Below are 27885 nucleotides of genomic sequence, written 5' to 3' on the forward strand. Positions count from 1 at the left end.
AAAATCAGGGCAGTTATTACTGCTGTGAAACTGATGAAATCATCAGGTGCCCTGTGTTTGTATTAGTCTCTTTTGGTCTGTCTGTCTGTCAAAGCATGGCCATTTTCCTTTCATTGGCTGTGTCTCAGACTTGCCATCTGCCAGACGGATACTCCCAGCTTTCTGTTTTCCTGCCCCTCCTTCTTCACCATCTCTGTTTATACTCCTAAGAATCTATGAAGTCGCTTAAAAGTGGTAGGTGTGAGTGTTTCAATTAGATGTGAAATCATACATGGTATTTGCATAGCTATCTGGTGTATTAAGTTAAGTAAATTCTGTTCTTTACCCAGGAACAATAGTCATTTTCTGAACTCTCTCAACACTAGATCTGTAATCTTTGTTTCTTTAATTCCATTTCCCCTGGGTGTTTCCAAAGCCTTTTTGAACCTGCATACGTGTCAATTTTTTTCTTTGTATACCCTTTGGATAGAATAAAGTTCATTTGCATGTTAACAGTCCCATCTGTCTAGGAATTGGTTGGCTGTCTTTCTCTGGACCAGCTAGAGACTGCAAGAAAGATAGTGACCACAGTGAAGAGATATGGCTAAGGCAAAAGGTCCCAGCATGTGCTTACAGGACGGCTTACACTGGTATGGATACATGTGCATTCACATGGCCATTGTGCTAATAGAACTGCATTGGCAAGGGGTTTATGCTGCTTTGAAAAGGGAATAACTGTGCTGGCAAAAGTAGATGCTTTTATTGGTAAGAGACAAAATTAAGTGTGGACACATGCTTAACTAAGCTGAAAAAAAAATATTGATTTGGTAGAACTTTTTACTGTAGATCAGACCAAAGTGTCAGACAGAAGGCATCTCCTTTACAGTCCCAGTTATAATAGCAAGGTGATTATGTTTCCTGATTTTACAGTAATACTAATTTGTATCAGACATGATGTCTTCAGGGATCATATCCCCTCCATCACAGTAACCATTGCAAATTCAGCTATCAAAAGAACACATCTATGCACTCAAAACAGAAGCAGAACGGGATCAGTGTGCAAGGTAGAGAGTGAGAAGTATATACCCCATAAAGGTGAATGCCAGGAAGTTCTTGTAGCCAAAATGCTTTTCAGTGCTCCCCGTGTGGCAGTGCAACTCTGCACTACCCCTTGCATATGGCACAATCTAGCTCAATATGTATATTCTTTGACATAATTTCAGTGCTTTTTAGTAATAAAGTCAGTCACTAGAGGGAGGTCTCATCTACTAAGAATGTCTGAAGCACGTTTATAAACAAGGAAGTTGAGAAAGTTCCCGTATATACACTGCTGCACTTAACAATCAAATAAGAAAAAGGAAAGTAAATATAGAAAAAGGAAAGTAAATATAGCAATTCAAGGAGTGTAATCACATGATAAAAACTAATAGCAGATTTCACTGCACCAGAGAATAAGGGTTTTTTTGTTTGTTTGTTTTTGTTTAAGGAGTTACAGGTGATATTTCTGGAGACTTAGATTGTGGAGCTGAATGAATGTAAATAAGGCAGAATTTGGCCCTTCATAGCATATTGTTGTTAAAAAAAATAAAACCTAATGATCTAACAGAACACTGATGTTAATCTTACAAGAGAATTACCTGGCTATCTTTTCTTATAGAGTCCAATTCTTTGATTACCTTCATGTGTCTGATTTTCATTTGTTGCATATCTTTTACAATCTGTGGAACATGGAAAAGGAGACAATCAACTCAGTGCACTCTTAACTAAGCTCCACTGCATATGAACCATCAAATAAAGAGTGTGCTTCTTATAAAATGCTAATTATAGCTTTAGTACATGGGTCTAAGAGTCTGATTTTGCAAACACATATGAGTAACTTTACTCAGAGAAACAGTCCATTAAATTGCAGAACTAAGCCTTAAGATGACAACAATTATTGTATAAAGTATCAGAGGAGTAGCTGTGTTAGTCTGGATCTGTAAAAAGCAACAGAGAGTCCTGTGGCACCTTTAAGACTAACAGATGTATTGGAGCATAAGCTTTCGTGGGTGAATGCCCACTTCTTCGGATGCATGAAGTATTATTGTGTAGTATTTTAGTGCAAATGATTACATTTATTGGTTTAAAAATGGCATTTTTCTGTTCCAGTACTGGACCTCTATGATCTTTCTTTCCATTGTAACGGTACGAGTCAACTCCTCTTGGGGTTCAGACAACATGACTCAATTGGTTGAGTGGCAAGTGGCTTTATTTTAACAATATTCTCTCTATTGCTTCAATCTTTTCCCTTTTGAATTTGGCCTAAATAGAGCAATTTTGAACACGATCCTGAAGTAAATAGGAAGCCAGCAAAGCAGTCGGAGGCTGGAGGTGAAGTAATTGCACTTCTTTGTACATGTGAGATGGTGGCAGTGGCACTTTGCACATACTGAAGTCTGGAAAGCCAGGATTCTAACTAATGGTGGAGATGATTGCAGAGTGAAGTTGGTGCCAAGGTTAAGAGCAAAAGAGGTAAATGGAAGGTTTGAGTGGAGAAAACTGATGGAAGAGATTACAAGATGGAAGAGAAGCACTTTTGACTTTCATAAATCTAGCGGAAGGAAGATGAGACAAAACCACAAGTATATCTGGTTGGGGTAAACAAGAATGATGGATAGTGAGAGGTCATTAATGACATTAAAAGATATTTACAGTACAGTAGCATCAGTGCAAATGTGTTTGCTAGGGTAGAGATAAGATGATTAAAAAGGAAAACAGAAATGAATGATCAAAGAGCAGATGGACATTTTGAGTGATGCAACTAAAGTCTGTCCTCATTGCAGAGGTAGAGCCAACACCAGAAGAGGGAAAGAGCAATTTGATAGGCAAGACTAGAACAATGTAAGAAAGGAGGAGAGACACCTGCATAGCTATAGTGATTTTCCAAGAGGAAGACATTGTCTATGTTTAGAGCTGTACAGAGGTCCAAGGGAGTGAGGACAGAAGTAGCCAACATCATGGAAGTGGGAAAAAAAGGAGGACAGAAGTGGCTATCAGCAGCAAAAGGCTGCATTGGTTCAATGGAGGAGAATTGTTTCTGTGTTATAGGCTACATGGATACCCAGATTAAAAATGAACAAGGGCATTGTTATGTGAAAGTGATTAGAAAGTTAAGGAAAAGTTACAGTTGGCAGGAAAGTCATCCCTTATATAGAGAGATAATTGGCACTATAGCAAATCCTATTACACCAAGTCAGTACTGTGGTAGTAGTTACTGAGAGTAAAAGGAAAAAGAATGGACAGTGCAGATGCCTATGCTCAGCTGTCCACATCACTGGACCATGGCAACTGCAGGCTAGGATGGCACTAGCCAGTTATTGCTGTGTAGTGCAGACTGCAGTCTTACTTTCATCGTGAATTTGAAAAAAAAAAATGAAATGCCTCAAAATAGATATGGACACAAGGCTCGCCTCAGGCATTTGTCAGATTTGGATAAAAAACAGATGCAAACATGAAGGACTGGTGAAGTTACCTTTTTTGCTACAAAATAGTGAGTGATTTCAGTGCAGAATAGCCCTGAACCCTCAGTAACTCAGGCTCACCCACCATACAGACACTTATGTGCTATGTCAACAACAACAGTTACAAAAGGAAAATTCCACTGACACTCTCCCATCCCAGCCCTGCTGTGTTCTCCTATTTGCTTTTTTGAGTGCCAATTTTTAGGCACAATGTCAAATTACACAATACATTTTGTGTATTTTTATCTCATGGTGAAATGTAGCAAATAGAAAAACAGTTTAATTACATTAATAACAAGCATAAGCAACAGAAATGTGCAGATTCCAAAGATCTGGAGCTCTCCTGCAGATTTCCTTGGTTGCAAGTTTCCATTTAAATTTAATGGAATGCAGATTCTCATATGAGTGAGCAGCTGATCCAAACTCTCTAACTAAACCTGTTGTTAGGCTTGCAAACATTTGGACAACTTTGTAAAATGTATTATTATTTTTACTTGCCTCAACCCTTCCTAGTTCCACCTGGGACTGGAACCTGTGTCACCTGATAACTAGGTGAAAAGCTATTTTCCTAAGGGGAGGTAACAGCAATCTTGAAAGAGAGGTCACTCTTGTGAGATTACCAGTCCAGCAACAATGAGAAATGGACAAACCTCAAAAGGTTTAGAATTTGAGCTAAATCTTGCTCTCTGTTGAGCTAGGGCATGAGAGAGAGGGGGAAATAGTGCATATAAACCCTCACCCTACTCCCTTTTTGTCGAAACCCAAGGATCACTAGAAATGACCCATGCAGTACACTCCGTCGAGGGCATAGTCTTTAGGTTAGAGGGCATATCCATCCCGCAAAGCAGGCAAGTGCATATGCTGCAGTCATCATCATGTGCTACTTAATAATATGGCAGCACATAGTGCTCCTGCTCAAAGGAGAGGTGTGTTTCATCCACTCCTTGCCTTTGAATCCTATTCTAATCAACCAATGTTCATTAGTAGATAGAAAGGTGAGTTCCTTCTCACTATTTCATTATGTACGGGGTTAACTCTTAAGGATCAGTGCAGATCGGGGTACTCAATAGGCAGGCGGCGTACCAAATCCAGACCACTAGTTTCTTCTGAAAGGACCCCGCAATCTTTTTATTTACTTATTTTTTTGTATTATTTTCTCTGGAGTCTGGACCTTGACTATACCTTGACCAAGAAATTTGGACCTTGAGAAAAAATAATTGATGGGCCCTAACCAAAACCAAAGATCCAAAGAGCCTCAAACTTCAGAGAGCGTGGTGAATCCAAACCTGGATACTGATTTAGATTTAATAGATGGGCCGTATGACTGTAAGAATTGTGAATGTTTGATTTTATTACATCTGGCAATAAATGGTGCTTTCCTTAAAGCCCTGTGTCCTGAAGGCATGTGATTAGGTGAGATTCTTAGCTTTCATTGCTTTTTTTTTTTTAAGTACATTTCTAGCCCGTATGACTGCAGAATAAAGCTTAAAAATGTGATGCACGTGCACCCTACAGGCTCAATAAATAAATAAACAAATAAATAAACTCAACCAGCAGACAAAGAACCCAACATTTAAACAAAAAAAAAATCTCATGATTTTTTTTTGGGGGGGGAGGGGGAGACTTGACTTGATTTTTAAATGCTTAGCATTAGCACTACTGCTATAATAGGACAAGTCACATTGCACGTATTTTACAACTGAATATTTGCACTTGTCTAATCAGGGAGCAGAAATATTACCATTTGACTAATCTGACTGATCCTGGCTATCCTGAAATCGTATGGAAAATGTTACAATGTCTTTATATAAGCCATAGGCCTTCATCTAGAAAACTGCATGCAGTACTGGTTACCTCATGTCAAAAAGGATATTGCAGAATTAGCAGGAGTTTAGAGAAGAGCGATGAGTATGACTAGGGACATGAAAAATTCCTCATATGAAGAGATTGAAAAGACAGAGTGTTTACCTAAGAAATGAGATGAATAAGAGGGGATATGATGAAAGTATGTAAAACAATGAATGGTAGAGAGAAAGGCGATCAGGAGCCTTTGTTTTCCCTGTTTCATAACACTAGAACAAGGGGTAATTCAATGAAATTGGAAAGAGAGCAAATTGGAAACTGATAAAGGGAAATATTTTTTCCACAGACATGAGGTTAGATTGTGAAACTCGTTGCCATAGTATGTCTGTGAGACTAAGAACTTAGCAAGAGTCAAAGAGGGATGGGTCATTTATATGGATAGCAAGAATCTCCTGAGTTACAATAGTTGATACTAACAAAAATAAAACCTAATGCTTCAGGGAAAACAATCTCTAAGTATTAGAATGAGACCTTTATGGGGCGAAGGATCAGTATTTTCCTCACCTGGGGCATTTCTTGCACCATTCTCTGAAGCATCTGGTAGTGGACACTGTCAGAGACAGGATACAGGACTAAATGGAATACAGGTCGGAACCAGTATCTCATTCCCTACCTTAAATTTTGAATGTCAAATATTGAAAAACTAATTGAAGTGTTTGAGCCCAAACTCTGGAGGAAAAAGATTTTAAAAAGTCATAGTAAAATTAGCTGAATAAAATTAAAATATTAGGGAAACTGCAATTTTCCTGTGATAGCCTATGCAGATAGACATACGAAATTCATTTGATAATTTCTTGTATTGTGAATTATTCATTCAACTCAACTAATATTTGAATGTTTTTTTATTTGTTTTTTACCTTGGTAATATATAATTTAGCTAACTTGTATGGAATATATGGTTGTTCTTCTTTTGCCATGCATCCATCCAGCTCATGCGGTCTATGGTTGTCATGAGAGCAAACTCCAGGAGCGTTTGGAGGATCTACTGTATATTAAAAAAGATCTTTAACAACTTGAAATGCAGGACAGAAGTGTACAAATACCTAAGCTCTAGCTATATACAAGTTATGTTTTACAATTTTCATCCCAGACAAAGTACAATGTTTTAAACTTGATATTTTTGTTTTTGATTAATAAAGGAAGTTATCACCCAGGGGCTAATTTTTAGAAGTATGACTTTGAATTGCAGGCTCTGGTACAGGCAGCTAGTCAGATGTAAAACAAACGGACATGCCATTACTAAGTTTACTCCTGGTAATGGACCCCAAAATGCAGTTGAAAATCATGCAGGTAAAAGTGCCCTCATGTGCTGGTAAGAAAATATGCGCCTTTAAAGTATGTTCCAGAACTACCTTTCATGGGTGTTGTGTTTATTTAAGGATTTATTTTGTTTCATCTCAATGCATTATGGAAGCTGAAAATATAACTTCCTTGCCTTTTTTCTTCCTTCCTTTATTAAAAATGAATAATCATTATATTTATTCATATATGCATAATTTTTTTTGATTGGTGTTAATTACAGGCCACTTGCTTTACAATAGCATGAATGTTATTTTACCAACTTATTTGTTTTGTTCCTGACATTGCAATTCATAAGATTTTGAAGGCCAAAAGCGACCAATAAGATCATCTAGTCTGACATCCTGCATAACACATAATACAGCTTCACCAAGATGGGTAGTTCATGAAATGTGCTTGAAAGGAAAAAAGAAAATTTGCATTGAGAAAGGTAACCATGTTCAGTTGTAGTTGTGTAGCGTAATATTTGTTCTGCGTGACAATGTAACTCTATTTATGTCAAAATACCTTTTTCCACTGCTGTTTTGTTTCCTTTCCACCCAATCAGGCACTTCAAAAATGCCAACTTGTTCCTGTTGATTCTAAGTTTGTTCAGCCAAGATTCTCCTTGCCCAATTTCGACTGTTAACAAAATGCAAGCACTAAAATCAGCTGAAAACCCAACACAGTAACTTATTTGCATATTAGTATAATTTAATGTCCAATGTGTTCTTAAACAGAAGGATCCTGCTGTTTTAGGCATGCACTACTTCTGTTGAAACCAATGTGAGTTTTGCAAGTGTAAGGATGTCAGTTAATGGGAGTTCTGCACATGGCACAAAAGCATAATATTCAGTTGGGATCTAAATTCTTCAATCTGAATCCGAGAGTAGAATTTTGCTGAAACTGTGGCCGTTCCCCCACAGCTTTGGTCCCCGATGGTCCATCTTGACCCCTGTCATTTCTGGCTAATGTTGTCAGCATGCCCAGAGGCTTCTAAACCAATTTTTGAAACTGCAAATGCATTTTAATCTGTTTTTCCATTACAATCTCTTTTCTTTTCATTTATACTGAACAAGTCATGTGGAAGCAAAGATATCAGGTGAAATTCTGGCTCTACTAAAGTAGCTGGCAAAGCTCCCGTTTACTTCAGTGGGGCCAGTGTGTCATCCAATATGTTCAAAAGGGAGAAAAAAATCTTGTTGCTACCCCAGATGTGTTTGATTTGTTTTTTGTCTGCAGGCACTGCATTGTGCAGAGTGTTTTCTTCACATGAATCCAAAACAAAATCAGAGCTGAGCACAACACCCAAATCTTTGGGTATGATACTAAATTTGGATCAATATCAAAACTGCACAGTTGGTTTAGATGTCTGTAATGGGTCAAACCAAGTCCCATGTACCCTAAAAAACTATGGTCTTTGGGAAATTTTGGATCTAGAACCAACTCTGCAGTTCAGCCCCATTTCTGCATTAAAAACTCTCCCATCCCTTGTACGTGAGGCAAATACCAATAACCTAACAGTTCTAAAATATCTGAGACCAGATCCTCAGCTGGTGTTTATTGGTATAGCTTCATTGACTTCCCTGGAACTGAGCTGACTTACAGTTGAAGATTCTGGCCCATAAATGATTACATTGGTTTTTATCTGGGCTATTAAAATGGAATGCTATTTAACGAGCTACTTAGTTATATATTGGAGCCTTGGCACTTCTATTCATATATCACCATGTGTCTCGTTTTCTAATAGCCAAGTTCTGGTGACAGATTTGTAAGGGATGAAAGGATTTTTTAGGGTAAAGACTACACTTAGTTCAAATGGTTACTCTCCTAAACCATATTCTATTCTCACTTAGGTAACAACTGTGATTGAATAATAGCCTGGATGTAATTATGTGATTGAGTCATGCATGCAGAACTGTGTGGAGCGTGAAAAATCACATTTCAGGAAGGATTTCAAAATTTAAGCTTCATTTTGAATCAGAAGAAAACCCAATCATATTGAAATTCTCTGCAAAGGAAAACCTCAAAAAGTGTTTTGGAATTATCAAAACATTTTGATTTTGATTTTTTACAATTATAATATAAATTGAAAAATATCAAAGCAAAAATTCATTCCAAAGCTAAATATCAAAACATTTTGTTCCAAAATTATTGAAATAGAACATTTTGATGTTGTTTTTCTTCTAATACAATTTTGGCATAATTGACACCGTTTTGTGAAGTGTTTAGAGTTTGACAGAATTGCACTTGCCAAGTGAAAATGATTCTATCAAAGTTTTTCTGACCAACTATAGAAGTATGGATGTAAGAGAGGGCAGAATCTCGCACTAAAATCACAAAGGGGTAAATTTTGCCTTCACTTCTACCATGATGGAAATTCCCTTGATGTTGGACTCAATGACTGACTAATAAGCCCACTATAGTGTACTTTATACCTGGTAACATGTGGTATGTCACAGCAACCAACTGGTCAGCTGGAAATCTCTGTAAAATTTCTTGTATATTTTAAGCAGGGAATATGTAACAGTGTATAGTCTATGTGGAAATATTTTTCTGAAGCTCTCTATATCATAATTACATGGCTACTCATAAGAAAGAAAGAGATTACTACAATGCATATGTAGGTCAATGGAACTTTGAAAATATACAGATGAATAATGCGTATGTAATATTTTTCTACATTGAGTTTTGATTCAAAATATATTGCTTGCACTCTGCCATTCTGTTATGTGTTATTATATGTAATCTCCTCTATGCTTGCTTGACATGGTATTTATTCTGAAGTGTATAAGAAAAGCCTGGTACAAATTTAGAAATAATCGTGGCTTTACTATTTGATCATCATGATCACAAGATACCGTTTTTCCCACATTCCTAAAACATCTCTTTTTGACACAGCTATGGAAACAAACTCAACCATCAGAGGAAGATGGTAATAAATCTGCCCCCTCAAAAACAAAGTATGAAATCTTCCTAAGTAGCAGCTGTGGTTTGAGTATTGGCCTCCTAAACCCAGGGTTGTGAGTTCAGTCCTTGAGGGGGCCACTTAGGGATCTGGGGCAAAATCAGTACTTGGTCCTGAAGACAGGGGGCTGTATTTGATGACCTTTTGGGGTCCCTTCCAGTTCTATGAGATAGGTACATCTCCATATTTTTCTTTTCTCAAACTCAGAACAAAAAATGACAAAACAAAACGGTTTTCACTTATAACGTAAAATTGCACAGCAGCCATTGCCCTACAACCCAGCCTGGGATCTCTTCTCATCTGACTCTCATTCTCTTTCTTTCTTCATTCTTCCTGACCTCTGTGCTGCTTTAATGCTGTCAACCATGACATCCTTCCCAACAGCTGGGTGGTTTTGCTCCCATCTATCAAAATCCTATTTTTCTGCAGCAAGCAGCAGAGAGAAAGGCTGGCCTAGCGGATAGGGTGCTAACCCTGAAAGACCTGGATTCATTTCCCTACTTCCCCCATAGACTTCCCGTATGACTTCAGACCGGTGCTGTAAGGACAGAGTTTCAAATGTTTTTAGGCACCCAAAAATGCAGCTGGGCATCTAGTGGGGTTTACAAAGCACCTAAACTTCTAGGCACTTTTGAACATCCCTCTAGGTGCCTAAATACTTTTGAAAATCTGGCTCTTAGTCTCTCTGTGACTCAGTGCCCCTACTGTACAATGGGGATTACAGCACTGCTTTCCCTTACAGGTGGGCTGTGAGGAGAAATAGGTTAGACATTGTGAGGCATTCAGATACTATGGTGATGCGTACCACTTCTCTTCCCTTGATTTTGGATCCTTCTTTTCATCTATCCCCCCTCTCATCTCCCTCTTTTGAATGGGAGCCTTGGCTATATTTCTTCTATGCTGATAATACTACTGTGGTCTCTCTTCAACACCCCTGTGCAGAGAGATTCCTGTTTTACAGATCTAGGAGCTGGAGTTCCTGGAATGCTTTCAGGCTCATCTAACAACTTCCCTAACAAGATCCCTAATTTAATTATCAGTCCTTTCTGATCTTAATCACCCTGCCTCTGTTTATAAACAAAATACTGACTCCTTGCCCCAGGGGGATAAGCTGGGAGCAGCTGCTCTCCTCTGCAGAGCTCATTACATTGCACACTCAGGGCTTGTCTACACTAGCATTAGCAATTTACAGCGCTGCAACTTTCTTGCTCAGGGGTTTGAAAAAACACCCCCCTGAGCGCAGCAAGTTTCAGCACAGTAAAGCACCAGTGTAGACAGTGCACCAGCACTGGTAGCTACACTCCCAGCGCTGGTAGCTACGCCCATTGTGGAGATGTTTTTTTGAGAGTGCTGGGAAAGGACTCTTCTGCGACCACACAAGCCACGTTAAAGCGCTGCCACAGCAGCGCTGTAGCGTTGCCAGTGTAGACCAGCCCTCAGACTGCTCATCACCTTTGCCAGATGTCTGCACCGCAAGTCACTCAAGCTGGGAGCCATCCCCGTCCTCCTAGCGGAGGAAACTGACCATGGGCAGGAACCATAGCTGGAGAACCCCGGCTCCTGGAGGAGGGGCCTAGCTGTGCTGCGTTGCAGTTAAGAGCTCTGCCAGGAGATGGGACATGCATGGCAAGCAGCCCTCCGATATGAAACTTGGGGGGGGGAGGAGAAGTGCCCTCTCGCCCTCTCTAAATGGCGCCCCCCACTCTCAGGTGAGTACCTAACCACTAGGCTATGGGATATTCTGAAGTGGGGCTCTCTCAATCTCTTCAGTTGATGCTGTTGTACGTTGGATTATTAATTAAAGAGTCACATCAGACTATTTCACATCCCAGGTGAATGCCCTGACTACTAGGCTAAAAGCCATGCCAAGCATGCCTACTGGATCGGGCCCTGCACACGAATTAGGCAGCCAGAGGCCTATCTTCCCTGGTTTGTAATTCACTCTGTGACTTAGGTGGGAGATAGGCATCCAGGCACCTAGAATGAGGCAGCAATGTGCTTGCTCAGAGGCTGGAACATAGGCTCTTTTGGGACCTTTACTGCGAAAACTTAGGCGCTGAGAGAGTTTAGGCCCCTAGAAGCACCACTGTTTCGTCAGGAGTTTTGTGAATTTCAATAGATTCTAAACTTGGGATTTAGGCACCTAAACACAGATTTAGGTGCCTAAGAGTGGGGTTTAGGACCTAAGTACTTTTGTGAATCTACGCCTGACTTGCCCAGAGTCACACAGGAAACCTTTGGTGGAGCAGGCTCTTGAATCATAGAATTGTAGGGGACCTTGAGAGGTCATCTAGTCCAGTCCTCTGCACTCAGTATTACTAAGTATTATCTAGACCATCCCTGACAGGTGTTTGTCTAACCTGCTCTTGAAAACCTCCAATGATGGAGATTCCACAACCTCCTTAGGAAATTTATTCCAGCGCCTAAGCACCCTGACAGGAAGTTTTTCCCAATGTCCAACCTAAACCTCCCTTGCTGCAATTTAAGCCCATTGCTTCTTGTCCTGTCCTCTGAGGCGAACAATTTGCCTCCCTCCTCCTTGTAACAACTTTTTATGTACTTGAAAACTGTTCAAGGTCTCCCCAGGTCTCCATGTCTTAGGCTAGCACCCCAACTACTGGACCATCCTTCCTCTTGCTTTGCTGCCTCAGGAGTGAGAGTAGCTCACAAAATGCACTAAAATAGACACAATATTTTGCAATTCAATCCTTTCCAGTGTTAAATCTTGTCCAAATCAAAGTTCTTCCTCTTTTCAGGATACAAACAGGCAACACAATCAAGATTCTTCCATTTGTAGTAGTGCCATCATGTTCTTCCCCCAGAATGAAACCAGAATTTTCCTCCACTACTAGCCACTCCTTTACATCCATGGCAGTTGGGCCCTGTACTTTAATAATAAGCACCAACTGCATCAATTCTCCTGCTATTTATTCCTCTGTTGGTCTAATTCCATTTCTTGATGACCTGGTAACAAAATTGGGTGAGAGTTTTGCTCTACCTGGATAACTGAAGCCAAGCTTCTGAGGGTTCCCTAGGAGTCAGACAGGTTATATACCCTGTGTGATGAACTGGGACTGTTCTTACTGTGGTCTTTAAATGCTGACAGGGGAGTGTGGCTAGGATAGTCTGCATTGGGGGATGGGAGACTGACCAACGGAGAATACCTGAGCATGTAACATGAGAACCCAGGAAGGGGTTAAAGGCCAGGTGACACCTTTGCCCGGGAAACTGAACAAAGGCTGTGGGAGGGGTCGCAGAAGACAGAGTTTTTCAGGAGCTGGCTGGTGATATGGCTGGGAGGCAGACGGGGCTCTGACCTCCCAAGAGGGCTGGGGTGCCCGGGGACCCCAAGATGGACCTAACTGAGGGGGATCCTGTTGTCTGTGCCTGCAAGACCTGTCTTGGACTGTGTTCCTGTCGTGTAAATAAACCTTCTGCTTTACTGGCTGGCTGAGAGTCATGGTGAATTGCAGGAAGCCAGGGGTGCAGGGCCTTGTGTCCCCCCCCACACTCCGTGACACCCTGTCACAGAAGGTAAGAGTACAGAAAACGTATTTGGCCTGGTTCTCCTCTTACACTTACTTTGTGTTTTTGTATCTCCATTGATTTCAATAGAGTTATTATTGAAGTACATACCTTTGTATGTGAGAATCAGTTATAACTAACTCTTAGATGTTGAGTCATGGCATGGGACTTTCCATTGGAATCCATGTACAAATCTGCATAAACACTGATTGCAGAAAATAAATCTTACTGATTCTGGTAGCACTGGTACAGAGAAGCTACCCTGTTGTCATTCTGCCTTCTTTTGTGTGCACAATAATGTAAAAATCCAAAGCTAGTTAGTAGTTTCTAAAACACTGGCTTACCCTGTCCAGTTTCTTCATCAATCATAATACTTTTAATAGCACATGAAGGATGGACTTGCATTTCATCCAAGTAGGCAGTAACGCTGCCCGGTAGAGGAACAGATGAGGTAATGGTTGCCTGTGATTTAGGTTCTACATCACTCCTCAGTGAATCTTCAGTTACTTGAGAGCTTGAAGGGATAACTGTTTGCACCCAAACCTCTGAAACAGTAAGATTAAAGAACAATTTGTAAAGTAACAGAAGAAAATGCTCCAGGAAGATATTTTAGTCAAGGCTTAATGTCATGTGAAACTTTTATAAAGAAACATGAAAACAGACTAAGGCTGGGTCTACACTACCCACCTGAATCGGCGGGTAGAAATCGACCTCTTGGGGATCGATTTATCGCGTCCCGTTGGGACGCGACAATCGATCCCCGAATCGACGCTCTTACTCCACCAGCGGAGGTGGGAGTAAGCGCCGTCGACGGGAAGCCGCAGAGATAGATTTTGCCGCCGTCCCTACAGCGGGGTAAGTCGGCTGCGATACGTCGAATTCAGCTACGCTATTCACGTAGCTGAATTTGCGTATCTTAAATCGACCCCCCCTGTAGTGTAGATGTAGCCTAAGAATCCTCCAAAACAGAGTTCTGGTTTGCTGAAAGTTTTATAAAAGTTCCCAAACATTATGGTGAACCTCAATCAAGTTTTGAGAGAGCCTAGATCAAATTTTAAGCAGACGTGGGCTGAATTCAGATGTCAAGTGGCCTATGGTTTTGTGTGGAAGTCAGATGGGACTCAGCAGCTTTGCATGCTTTTGCATGCAGAACTTGGTAGTTTCAGCTGCGTTTTACTTTGTCTTTTCAGGTTTATTTGAACCTGAACAAAAAGCTAAATTCAAAGAAACCCAAACAAATATTCACAATAACCCCACAAACAAAAACTGCTGAGTTTCACACAGGTCTCATCAAAACATCATTGAAATATCCCAAATACATTAATCAATGAATATTTGTTGGCCAATTATGGCTTCCATTACAGTAAATGAGTATAGTTTCCATTCAGTGGCAGGCACTGACTATTTTACAAGTGCTCTCTTTTTCCAAAGCATTTCAAATAAGTTAAATGGTCTGTTCCTTGTAACTTTCAAACACGGTTATTTTTTGCCTGGCCAGGTTCACACCTTATCTGGAGAAAGACACTGCTTGACTAGTTCATCATGGTGAAGAGAGCAACCATGCACGAACAGATGCTATTAAACAAGACACATAAGAAAAACATAAAGGCCAGATTTTCAAACAATTTATGCATGTGCAAAATGTGCATGAAATTTCAGGCCTAATTTATGATGGCAATCAATGTGAATGCCTATGCAATTCTGATAAAGTGAACTCACAATGTGTCAAATTAATCATTTGCACTTTCAGCCACCTAGTTTTAATGCGCAACAGTGATAATCATGCATGGAAATTAAGCATACACTAGCATACCTAAACTGTTTGAAAATCTTGCCTTAAATACACAGATAAAGAAATAAGCACACATTACAAATGAACACATACTGGGAAGAACTAGGACCTATGCAAGATATTATTGAAACTAACATGGGTTGTTTACAACTATCAAAAAAAGAAGCCATTGTATATACCACATGATGCAGTCATAATGTTTTCTCATCAGTCTGAGCAAAATACAGCTTGTCTTCAGTTTAATTCTGAATTTAGTGAGACCAAATTAAGCAAGTCACATTACTGTATAAGTTATGATCAAATTGAATTATTCAGTTATGTACTTTCATGTCCTGTCCAAACTGTAGAAATAGTCATGTTGCAGGAACTTAGTTGCAACACCGAAGCCTTCTGATGCATTTCATAAATAGTTCAATGGTAGATGGGACAAACAGTGTGTTAACAATGATCCTGAACTGTGCTATTGCCCTACTAAGTCAGAGAGGGTAAAATGTGTTTCAAATATGATACGCTGAAAGACTGAACTATGTTTTAGCTGTGCGGTGGGTTTATCCTTTTGTAACTGAGCTTCCCTATATACTGGTTTTTCACAATCTGTCCACTGGAAACAATCCATTTCACCATTAGCAAGGTATATTCATGCTGCTAATTGACAAAAAAAAATCTCCACCATCGAATAAATTATTTCTCTGCTTCTTAGAGAATGTTCCTTGTATCAAGTATGGGCACCATTTAGGGACAGCTTGTGACTAGCTTGTGTAGGTACTTGGCTCCACCAGCAGCCTCCCTATCAGCGCCTCCACCTCCTGCCAGTGCCTCCTGCCTGCCAGTGGCCCCACTGATCAGCGCCTTCCCCTCCCCACCCACCACGATCAGCTGTTCCATGGCATGCAGGAGGTGCTGGGGGGAAGGGAGGAGGAGCAAGGGCAGGGCACGCTGGGGGAGGGAGCACAACGGGGGGGGGAAGAGAGAGTGGGGTGGCACCTTGAGGGAATGGGTAGTGTGGGGGTGGAGAAAGTCGGTGCCTATGCTTGGGGGAGAAAGGTGCAAGAAGCCTTTACCTCCCTTGCATATTCTGCTCAAATGCGAGATACAAACATGATTCCTGTGCTCAAGGCCGCACAGGGATATCTCCCTTTGTGTGCCCCCAAGATGCACATTGTCCCAAAAGGGAATGGGAGGAGGCGGGGCCATATCCCTCACCCTCTGTGCCCTGCGCTACTCCAGGAGAGATTGTACTTTCTGAGGTGCAGTCTTTGCCCTAGTGTCCCCTGGACTACTGAGGCTCCATAATACTCACAATAGACTGTGATGGCGTGTCCACCCCACATAGGACTGGAAGGGTTAAGGTGGCCAGGTAGGCCTATTAACTTCACAGGCTGCACCTGGAGGAAGAGTCATGGAGCAGGGAACTGATTGCAAGCAAGTTCAGCTGTGCAGGAATATGTGGGGCCTATAAAGCCAGGTAGCTGGAAACAGACAGGAAGTGCTGGAAAAGAGCAGTCAATCCTCCAGAGAAGAAGGAGGATTGTTTGGAGGCTGTAGAGACGTGAGGGCACCAGTCACTCCTTGGGAGAAGGGTTTGGAGCTGGTACTCCCAGAGAGAAGGGAAGGAGCAGTGGGGGCTGGGAGAGGAAAACCCAGAACTGCTGGGTTGAAGGTCCTTTGACTGGAACCTGGAGTAGAGGGTGGGCCCGGGTTCCCCTACCAGCCACTGAAGGAGTGGCACCTAAGGCAGTGGAAGGGAAGACCGCCTATGACTGCTGAAGGAAAGATGTTGACATACCCCGAAAGTGGAGGGAACACTGAGTGACCTGGCTGGAGGGCTGAGTCATGAAGAGGATGCTGTGGGTCCTGGAGTGAGAGAGGGGCTGCAGACGAGAGAGAGTAATGGTGTGCAACTGCGGGAATCAGTGTTGACCTGATGAGCTAATTCCCTGAGCGACCAGGAGGAGGTGCCAAACAAGTAGTGAGTGGTGTGCCACTTGACATGGACACATGTGTCTAAATGGCACTGTTTGGCCTTATTAATACTTTATTAAATGCAGCACTTTTCCGTGATGACCTCATGAGGTATTGGATTCCCTTCTTCTCTTTCACTCTTCTATTTGTTTCTCTAGGCACTTTCCTCTCCACAGAATAGTCACCTGGGATGTCATCTGAAACACAGGGCACCACAGCAGCCATTAAAAATACCCTGTATTTGTTATGCCAAATATCAAGGAAGTTGTCTCTTTCCTATTTTAGATGTAACTAGTTGTGACCATAATTCTCTGTCATAATACAGCCTGATCCAGAAAGTGAAGTCCAACTTCAGTTTGAACGTGGATTTATGTTGTATTCCTGCCCTATCATGACGAAGGCTGCAAATTTCATTTAGCTGGGCAAAATAATATGTAACCTCAGTTTTGGTTATCCAAAGTGCATTGTTAGGCTATGACATTTCTGATGCCACACTTTCAATGGAAACAAAGAACACAACAGCATGGCAAGAAGCCTCCAGACATGAGTAGCTGGGTTATAAAACGGAAACACACCTAAAAGTTTACCACGTAAAGAAACTGAATTTCATAAGTTATTGTTTCACCCATTGTCTTCCTTTTGCAGATTTGCATGAATATTTCTTTGTTATTGTAAGTGGAAGAAATCAGCCTTTTGCAAGAACTTGCTAATAATCTGTTATTGTATGCCAAAATTCCTAATGCAAGAATTTTTCACAATCAGGGCATAAGAACAAGATTGCATCACTGCCTCCAAAAAGGCTCAGCCATGCAGTTAAATGACTGCTCCATTGCTATTTTTCTCGTTCATTCTCTCAGAGCCCTTAAAGAATCACACAGTAAGGGGGGAAAATAATCAACGAAGCATGCTTTGTTGCTCTAGTACTGTTAGAGGTCATCTTTACTGTTAATATTGTTAGATTGACAGGCTCATCATAGTTTTAGCACCCTTCAGCTGACACAAGTTGCTATAAAATATTTATAATATTAATATAAAAAGGTCAGAGTTGTGTACCGCCCCCTTCTCCATATCTCTGAAGATTTCAAATGTTTCTTTAGGGATCTATGAATTTGTCCCCAAATTAAATTGTTCCACAGCACATACTGAACACGCAAAGCGATGATCTGTTCATTTTGAGATGATAGACCAGCCTGCGATGTTGGGTGAAAACTCATGGAAAATGGTGGGCAGAACAGCCACCTTGCAATCAGGATAAATGTAAGCAGCAGTTAAGGTCTTTTTGGAGTAAGCTGAAACACTAGGAGGTACCACCCAAAACACAGCACACATGCAAGGCTGATCATGAGCTGAACTGCGTGGGCAAACAGTTTTCATTGGGGGGGCTGAAGGCAAACCTAGAGGGCTGGGTATTTGCTTGATGGAGCTGTCTGTGTCAGAGAGGGAAGCAGCAGAAATATCACAGAAGCAGACAGAGAAAGCAGCAAGGAAGCCTGAAGCCAGCCAAAGAAATATGTATAGTGTGACCATGAGAAAAACTAAGACCTGGTCTACACTGGGGGGTGGGAGGGGAGAATCGATCTAAGTTACGCAACTTCAGCTACATGAATAATGTAGCTGAAGTCAACATACTTAGATTGACTTACCGTGGTGTCTTCACCTCGGTGAGTCGACTGCTGCCGCTCCCCCGTTGACTCCGCCTGAGCCTATCGCAGAGGTGGAGTACAGGAATCGATGGGAGAGCGTTCGGGGGTCAATTCGGCGGGTAGTGTAGACATACGTGGACGTATGTGATCGTCGGGTGGGGGTCGATGTATGTGGACAGCGGGCAGCGATCGATCCAGTGGGAGCCGATTTATCGCATCTCTCCCGTCGACTCCTGTACTCCAGCGGCGCGAGAGGCACAGACAGAGTCGATGTGGGAGCGGCAGCAGACGACTCACCGTGGCAAAGACACCACGGTAAGTCGATCTAAGTATGTCGACTTCAGCTACATTATTCACGTAACTGAAATTGCGTAACTGAGATCGATCCACTCCCCCTCGGCCCACCCCCAGCATAGACCAGGCCTAAGAGAGAAAGCTGTTGGGTAGAATGGTGGCTGGAAAGAGGCCTGGAACAGTGAGAAATGAAATGGTCTCCTGTCTGATTCCTACTGTGTTCAGGGATACAGGACTTTATGTACATTCTATGTAAATGAATAGACTGCACCAAAGAAATACCTGACTATCATCATTTTCTCCTCTTAACAAAACCAACCCACAAGATCCTGAATATTGGCTTACGATTTACGACAAAAGGGGTAACAATAAGAAGCTTTGTTCATCTTGTCCAAGAATAGTTCAGACACCTTTACTCTTGCACTCTCCTCCAATCCAAACACCTCCCCCATAGTTATTAGAGTTTAGTATGGCTGGAAGTCAATTATGGCTGTCCCAACTAGGATGCAGTCTAGTCCCCTCTGTCTCATGATTGGAGATCCCACTAAATGAAAGAACGAACCCTAGTAGTTCAAGGCATGTCTTTTCAGATTGTTAACTCTTGAAGGTAGACTCTGAGTCTTCTGTAAAAGAAATGCCTGTGCTTGATCTTATACTCTTACAGGTTTATTGTTATTTCTGAAGAATGATCATTCAAGAAAATAGAGGGAAAACTGCATTGCAGGTGCTTATAGTAAACCCAGAAGAATATTTTGGTCCTCAAGTTCTTTGGGGTTTTATTTATCCTCTTAATTTCTCTATACAGTGTTTCATGCATATTAACACAGCTGCCCTTGGTATTTTTTGGATAGGCTTGCAAACTAGACCTTGCTCAGCTCACTGTCCACAAACATACTCAATTTCTGTCCACTATTATCCAACCCCTATGCACAGTGTAGGCCTAAGGATTTAGGTAAGTCATAGTAATATGATTCTTTGGGATGCACTTCAACTTAACCGACCTATTTATTTTACATTAAAAATGAGAAGGATTAAGTCCCCTCCCTTTCTACCCCACCCAGTCTCCTGATATAGAAGTGGATCTCAGCAGCTAGGGCTGAAGAGAACAAGCAATCAGTACACCTCTACCTCGATATAACGCTGTCCTCGGGAGCCAAAAAATCTTACCACGTTATAGGTGAAACCGCGTTATATTGAACTTGCTTTGATCCACCGGAGTGCGCAGCCCCGCCCCCCTCCCCCAGAGCACTGCTTTACCGCATTATATCTGAATTCGTGTTATAACGGGTTGCGTTATATCGAGGTAGAGGTGTATATAGGGCTTTACATTATCCAGGCTGTCTTTGCAAGGTACAAGGCCAGAACGTGTGATGTTTTTTAAATGAAAGTTGGGATTTCCCTTTATAGTTTTAGTTCTCCAACATCAGAGAGGCCTGCAGTTCTGGGCTTCATGGGATGAAAGATCTATTCAGCAAGTTTAGCATGTGGTTTTCTTTTCTCCATTCTTTCTTCTGAGTGTTAATTGGCTTCTGTACAGTAGGCAAAAAACTGCTGATAAATGCTTGGTAAAGAACATAACATGTATGTCAATTGCGTGACAAAGGACAATGTCTGCTCATGATGAATTATCTTTGTTCTCAGAACTGAAAGGCCAACGTGGAGCGTGAGTAGAGACTGTGGAGGTATTGAGGAAAATTAGCTGTAAAGAGATGGGACTGTCTGAATGCAGCTTATCCTCTGTTGCTTCCATTTAATCACGACTAAGAACAGAACTATTGATGATAAAGATACAAACATGGCTTGTTTCCATGCCTCTTTGTATATGTGAGATAACTAATTTGGGGCTTTGACAACTTGTATGGACATTTTGTGGGGCCCTGGGAAAGTGCTGAAGCTGCTCACTGTGTTCTTTGACTACAGTTCCTCATGTTATTTCTCAGGCTTCTATTCTTCTGTCTTTTGCCACTATTTGTTTTGTGGAAGCACAGGATCAGCACACACAATAACTCCAAACACACATAGCCCTTCACTACAGAACAACCCCCCCACACATATTTGCCTCTTACACTACTCCACACAACTCTCCCAGAACAACATAAGTCACACAGAAATCAACACAACCACCCACACAACAACAACGAAAGTCTCACTCTGAAGCCTAGAATGTCTGTTGAGTAAGTGTGACATGATGGAAACAGCTACAAGCATTTAGAATATCCCACGTTTCAATCATCTGGCATTCATGGTCTGTTACTATTGGATTTTTAAATTCTCAGCCATTTCAGGGCCGGCTCCAGGCACCAGCTAAAGAAGCAGGTGTTTGGGGCGGCCAATACAAAGGGGCGGCACTCCATCTGCTATTGGGGCAGCACGTCCGGGTCTTCGGTGGGAATTCGGCGGCGGGTCCCTCAGTCCCTCTCTTCCTCTTTGAGCAGCCGCTGAAGTGGAAGAGAGGGAGTGAAGGACCCGCTGCCGAAGTGCCACCGAAGAATGGAGCGGCGCGATTATTGAGCTTCTGCCGAAGTGTCGCCAATCAGCTTTTTTCCCCCCCCCCCCCACTTGGGGCAGCAGAAAACTTGGAGCCAGCCCTGAGCCATTTTCAGCTTTTTTTACACACTACATTATGAATTATACCCATATGACAGCACAGGCATTCAGCTACTAGTCTTGGAATATATCCCCAGTACCAGCATTGGTGGGCATCGCAAATTATTCCAAAGGGTCCTGACTACAGGCCTTGAAGGTATTGTTCCAATGGGATCTCACAGCATCACCACTGGGTCTCTAGTGAGCTCATGGGGTAGTGCAATGTTATCCTGCTTCTTACACACAGCCCATGACAATTCCAAGTTGCAGTATTTGAATAACACTGAACATGAAATGAGTGATCTCTGTGCTGCAGGAATAAAAAAAAAAAAAAAAAGAAAAATAGGAGAGTTTCCAGGATCAAGGGATCTCAATATGATTAAAATCTATGATTTGGAAATAAAGATGATTTATCATAGTAAAACTGCACCACATGACTCAAAGCATAGAAACATTAAAACAATGACTGTACTACATGGGGAAAGTACATGATATCAACCACAAATAGATCAGCTGAGCATGCCAGGCTCACATGAATACAAAAAAAATGTACTGAACAAACTGTTACTGAGCCCATAAACTACAATTCTACTTAAAACAGGCTCCACAGTCTATTTAATAGTGAGATATGAATTTAATGTTAAGGATCCCAATTTATGTCACTCCTGGATGTTCATAGAACCTTTGCTACCATCAGAGACAATTATTTTTTCCTCCGAGTTTCATTAGGTTGGATATGCAAGTTGTATAAAATCACACTTCCTAAATTATCCTGTTGACTTCAGTGGGTCTACTCATATTACAAATATCAGTGGAATATAAATTAGTAAAGAGACCCAAATCTTGAAGTGCTCTGTTTTTTAATCAGGAAGCTTGTCTGAGTAAGGACTGAGTAAAAATAAAGACCTCTGAACTTAGATATAGCAGCAGAAAATATGTGCAAATACTTTTTCATGAGGGTAACCTACCCGCCACAAAATTTCCCTATCACCACCCTTCTTCTGTGTAGCTTCTTCCTGTGACTTGCCTGTCACATTGAAAACGTTTAGGATGCACTTTCTAGGGGTTAAGCAGCATAAGTTCTGAGGTTTTTGTCTTGCAGCTTTATCACAGGCCACCAGACAAGAACATTATTATCTCTCTCTGTTCCAAACCAGTACCATGGTACAACTTCCAGTTGAATGCAAAAGCAGGGGCTGCTTCAAAATACTGCTTCTTCAGGCAAATAGACAGTAGGGACTGCCTCTTCTTGGAGATGAAAGTTTCACCTTCACTGTGCTACTACCTCTTGCCATCCCAGTGAAGGAAAAATCAAAGATCTCAGGAGAATTTCATCTTTTAGTCAGGTACGCCCCCAACCCTCAAAGCCATTAGGCAAGCTATGGTGCATTTATTTGGCCAAACAGCTTAAAGAAAGACTATAGTTCCAAATGCCAAGGTAATTTACATGTAGCAAAAAAGATATTTCTGACAAATGTGAACAACAGTGAATGCAGTTAAAAGTACCTGCAGATAAGATATTTATTAATAATGGTTCCCTGTACCATAGTTATAAAGTAAATAATTCTAGAACTGGTAATACCTCATCTGTTGGTAGAAAGATAAAAGAAAACTTTAATTGTGCTCTCTGTAGTGAATATTTAGATCATAACTACTAAACACAAATGCTCAGGAACATTATTTAGGTCAAAAACACCAGGTCATTCAAAAGACAATGAAATACCCCTCTGCAAAGGATCTAATGCTAATAACAAGCCTGGTTCTGCCACCCTTCCTCGTAATAGACTCATAGACTTTACAGTCAGAAGGGACCATCGTGATCATCTAGTCTAATCTTCTGCACATTGCAGGCCCCAGAACCTCACTGACTTCTGAAATAGACCCCTAACTTTGGGCTGAGTTACTGAAGTCCCCAAATCATGATTTAAAGACTTCAAGTTATAAAGAATTCACCATTTACGCTAGTTTAAACCTGCAAGTGCCCTGTGCCCGATGCTGCAGAGGAAGGAGAAACCCCCGCAGGGTCTCTGCCAATCTGACCTGGGAGAAAATTTCTTCCTGACTCCAAATATGGCAAGTAGTTAGATCCTGAGAATGTGGGCAAGACCCACCAGGCAGACATCTGGGAAACAATTCTCTGTAGTAATACAGAGCCCTGTCCATCTAGTGTCCTATCTGCAGCAGTTGGGGATTTTTGCTATTGACAGTTGTAGGCAATCTCATCATACTGTCCCGTCCATAAACATATCAAGATTAGCTTTGAAGTGAGTTAGAGATTTTTCCCCAATTGCTGCCCTTGGAAGGCTGTTCCAGAACTTCATTCCTCCAACGGTTAGAAACATTCACCTAATTTCAAGCCTAAACTTGTTAATGGCCAGTTTAGAGCCATTTGTTCTTGTGTCCACATTGGTGCTTAACTAAAATAACTCCTCTCCCCCCTTGTATTTACCACTCTGATGTATTTATACAGAGTAATCATATCTCCCCTCAGCCTTCTATTGGTTAGGCTAAACAAGCCAAGCTCTTTGAGTCTCTCTCATAAGATAGGTTTTCCATTCCATGGATCATCCTAGTAGCCCTTCTCTCCACCTGTTCCAGTTTGAATTCATATGTCTTAAACATGGATGACCAGATGATGTCTCACCAGTGTCTTGTATAATGGTACTAACACTTTCCTGTCTCTATTGGAAATATCTCGCCTGATGCATCCCAGGACTGCATTAACCTTTTTCATGGCCATATCACATTGATGGCTCATAGTCATCCTATGATCAACCAATACACCCAGGTCTTTCTCCTCCTCTTACTTCCAACTGATAAGTCCCCAGCTTATAGCAAAAATTCTTGTTGCTAGTCCCTAAATGCATGACCTTGCACTATTAAATTTCATCCCATTTCTATTACTTCAATTTACAAGGTCATCCAGATCTCCTCTTCTGTATTGACTATTCCTCCCAACTTTGTGTCATCCACAAATTTTATTAGCACACACTCACTTTTTGTGCCAAGGTCAGTAATAAAAATGTTAAATAAGATTGGTCCCAAGACCAACCCCTGAGGAACTCCGCTAGTAACCTCCCTCCAGCCTGACAGTTCGCCTTTCAGTTTGACGGATTGTAGTTGCCCCTTTAACAAATTCCTTATCCACTTTTAAATTTTCATATTAATCCCCACCTTCTCCAATTTAACTAATAATTTCCCATGTGGAACTGTATCAAATTAATGAGTAACACTTTCCTCAACAAGTGGTCACATTCAAGTCAGGGTAACGTATTGCCCCACATGATTAAGGATAGCTGAACGTGGCCCACAATAAATACTGAATAGCTTGATTCTCCCCACTGTAATATTTCTCCTTTGACTCTCATATCTGTCAAGATCAAAATGTGTCAATATGAAAAACCATATACACGTATACATTTACTTTGACTCCGATAGGAGTAATATTGGACCCTCTGAAGTTTTGTTTTGAAAAATCACACTGAAATCTCCCAAATAAGTTGATCAGTCAAGGTGTTGAGTGACTTCAGCTCCCCCATTGGTTTCAGTAGGAGTTGAGGATGTTCAGCTCTTTGCAGCATCTGAGCTCTTAAATATTCATGCATACATGAACTTTAGTGATACACTATTTCAGCTGAATGGAGCAAAAGGTGCACGCCCTGGCAGCCCAGGAAAATTTCCCTACCCTGTCTTTGAAAATCACAGGAGGCTATGTCTTTAGGGAAATAAACTATCCCTTCCTGTTGATCCCTGGTACTTCAGTACATTTTCTGCAGCTGAGATCACTGAAGTATTATGTCTCAGGGCAACCTCAAAGGAAGGGTAGGGACATGTGCATTTAAATAATAAGAGCCCTTATGGCTACAAGGTTACTACAGTGTTATTCCTGATATTTTGCATATGCTGTGTGAGTATATTCATATTCTGTATAAACACTACCAGTTAGTAAGGACCCATCTTGTTCGCCAGTTGCAACAAGTTCAACATTTGCTTTGAGTTTAGGAATGCAGCCTTACTCACTGATTCTTGTTCTCACAGGATTACAACCTTTTGTGTACGTTGCTATTATGACTGAAAGTTGCTTACAAACCGTGGGCTGGATCCTCAGCTAAAGCTGTTCTGTGCGCAGAACTGGTCAGAAGGCACAGAACTGTACACTAGCACAACGGGGCTAACATGGTTGTGGCCTTTAAAGGCTACATCCCTTGAAATGTTAAATAAGAACAGGTGAATTTGGTGAAACAAAAGTAGAATAAAGTTAATATTGGTGCTAGGGCAGGTGTGGGAAAATAGAATTCCATTTCATGAAAAATGTTGAGGTTTTGACACTTTTATTCTGCACCAGAACAGAACCAAGACCTTTCCAATTTTTTACACAATAAAAAGCGAGAGACCCATGCTAGTATAGCCAATTGCCTGGTGGTCAGGTGACTCACCTGGGATGTGGGAGAACCAGGTTATTACCCTAACCACTGGGCTGTTAGGTTTTGAGGGGTTCATTCTCTCTCTCCTTCCCCATAGACATGAGGAAACCTTCCCAACATAAGTTTAATTGAAATTGATGTATTTTTGCAAAAAGCTTCGGATTTGACCAATCAGCATTTTCAGACCAAAAAAATATTCTGTCAAAAAATGGAACAGCTTGACTTTGCACTCCCCTGATCTTACTGGTGCTGTTTGCAATGCTGATACCCCAGAGCTTAATTAAAATAGACATGGGACTGAGTATGAAATTGGGAATTAGTATGGCATAGGGGCATGTTGGCCATGATGATCTCTCTTTTTTTCCAATCATACTTCCTTTTTTTTCCTACACACTAACAACAGAGAGCCAGCTACTCCACCTGCAATATGACACCAGAACACCCCACCTATCCTGTGGTGATCATTCTAGGACTGAACAGACCAGCCTTAGAGCCAGATTGCACCAGCAGTGCAGTGCAGTGCAAAGTAGCCATGCCACATGGGGGGATGCTGAATCTGTATTTATACTCTAGAAAGGGCTAGAATCAAAATACCTGCAATCTGCTATTCCTTCCTGTTGGTCAGAGAACAAAGTAAAAATGGGTGAATGTTTTCACAACTCTTCATTTCTGTTTTACATCAAAATTTTCCAGTCAGATGGAACCAACACCTCTTGGCAGCTTATATACTGTACCTGCAGTTAGAACAAACAGCCATAAGGCACTATGGAAAATAGGGATGCCATTCAGTGTGTCAGCCAAGCAGGATTGCAACACTCAGTTGCTCCTAGAAGTTTTTATTTCCCAGGCTGTACTTTCAGGAATGTCGTTAAAGCTATGGTTGATGCATTTAATTGGTGTTTGGAAAGAAAGAAGGTTAATGTTACCTGCTTTGCTCTGGCTTTCAGCTTCAGGAAACACAGAATTTCTTTTCTTTTTCCAGAGCCAACATCGTGATGCCAGTGGGATATTTTCTTCAGAAGCAAGATACAATGCTAGGCAAAAAAGAAAATGTCAAACTCTGGGGTTTTTATTTAAAGTTATAGTAAGATTTTTTTTTTTTTTTTTTTTTTTTATAAAATAAGACTAGGGTTAGTTAATGTGCAAAGGAAAAGAGTAAAAAGAGAGAGGTCAGAGGTATAGCATGTATTATACAGAAGATCACTTGGGCACTCCTATTTTTACAATATGTCATCATAAAAAAAAGCAAGGGGAACTCAGGGAAATTTAAGAAATACATTTAAAAGGTTCTTTTTATCTTTTTTACACAGCATATAATTACCTATGTAACTCACTGACCGAGAGAGAGGGAAATGGTCTGAGCACAAGATGGGGAAAGAGCAACTCCTCAGTTTCAAATACAGCTTTGCCATTGCCTTCCTCTGCTATCTTGAACAAGTATCTTTTGTTCTCTGCCTCAAATTCTAATCTGTAACCTGGGGATAATTACTTAATTCCACAGAGAGGTGATAGTGTTAATTTGTTATAGTCTTTAAAATGTCTTACAGATGGAAATCACTCTACAGTGATCAAGAACAAGTCACCAGTTATCACACCGTGGCATGCATCATTATTCTTTTGGATACCACTATAAGGTAACTCTTGGTAATTGCTGACATTTTAATACCCTTTAAAAATGTTGTATATTGCTTACACTTCACAGAAATTTGAGGTAAACAGTTTGGTAAGATTGATAAAAGAATAAGGGTCAAATCCCTGTCAGGTGCATGACCCAATTAGGTGGAGAAAGGAATGTGGCCTAAAGCCAACTGATGCTCCCTGTGTGAATTAGACCAATTTATATGATGATCTAATCTATGTCAGATAGTAACAGCCCTGTTACACAGCCAGGGATTGCTGGAACACAAGGTGATCTGCCTTCTTACATTGACAAGCACCTGACATTTGAAGGAAGAAGTGTATGGCGGGGAGGGTGAGGAGGTTACTTCATTCAGTACCTTTGTCTTGATTCTGCATGTACATTGTTTAAGCCAGTTATGCACAAAACTAAATTTTTATATGAAAAGACGTA

At 41.1% G+C, this 27885-nt stretch overlaps 1 protein-coding gene across 1 annotated transcript; it reads right to left on the bottom strand.

The window, feature by feature from the left end:
• Positions 1-1601: 1601 nt before the first annotated feature.
• Positions 1602-27836, bottom strand: LOC117879634. Its single transcript, XM_034774905.1, has 6 exons — positions 27812-27836; positions 26741-26848; positions 13458-13658; positions 7149-7262; positions 6200-6327; positions 1602-1697 (listed from the first exon to the last, which is right to left on the bottom strand). Exons 1-6 carry the CDS (start codon positions 27834-27836, stop codon positions 1602-1604), a joined length of 672 nt encoding a protein of 223 aa, XP_034630796.1.
• Between the last annotated feature and the right edge of the window lie 49 nt (positions 27837-27885).

Source organism: Trachemys scripta, chromosome 6, assembly GCF_013100865.1.
Source record: "Trachemys scripta elegans isolate TJP31775 chromosome 6, CAS_Tse_1.0, whole genome shotgun sequence".
Lineage (NCBI taxonomy): Eukaryota > Metazoa > Chordata > Testudines > Emydidae > Trachemys > Trachemys scripta.

Excerpts from the sequence above, each read along its gene's own strand:
- LOC117879634 (XM_034774905.1), bottom strand. The coding sequence starts at position 27,836 with ATGTACATGCAGAATCAAGACAAAG. Across the intron at positions 26,849-27,811 it reads CATGCAGAATCAAGACAAAG|CATTGTATCTTGCTTCTGAA; the intron begins GTACTGAATGAA and ends TTTTTTGCCTAG. Across the intron at positions 1,698-6,199 it reads CTAAATTATATATTACCAAG|ATTGTAAAAGATATGCAACA; the intron begins GTAAAAAACAAA and ends CATGTTCCACAG.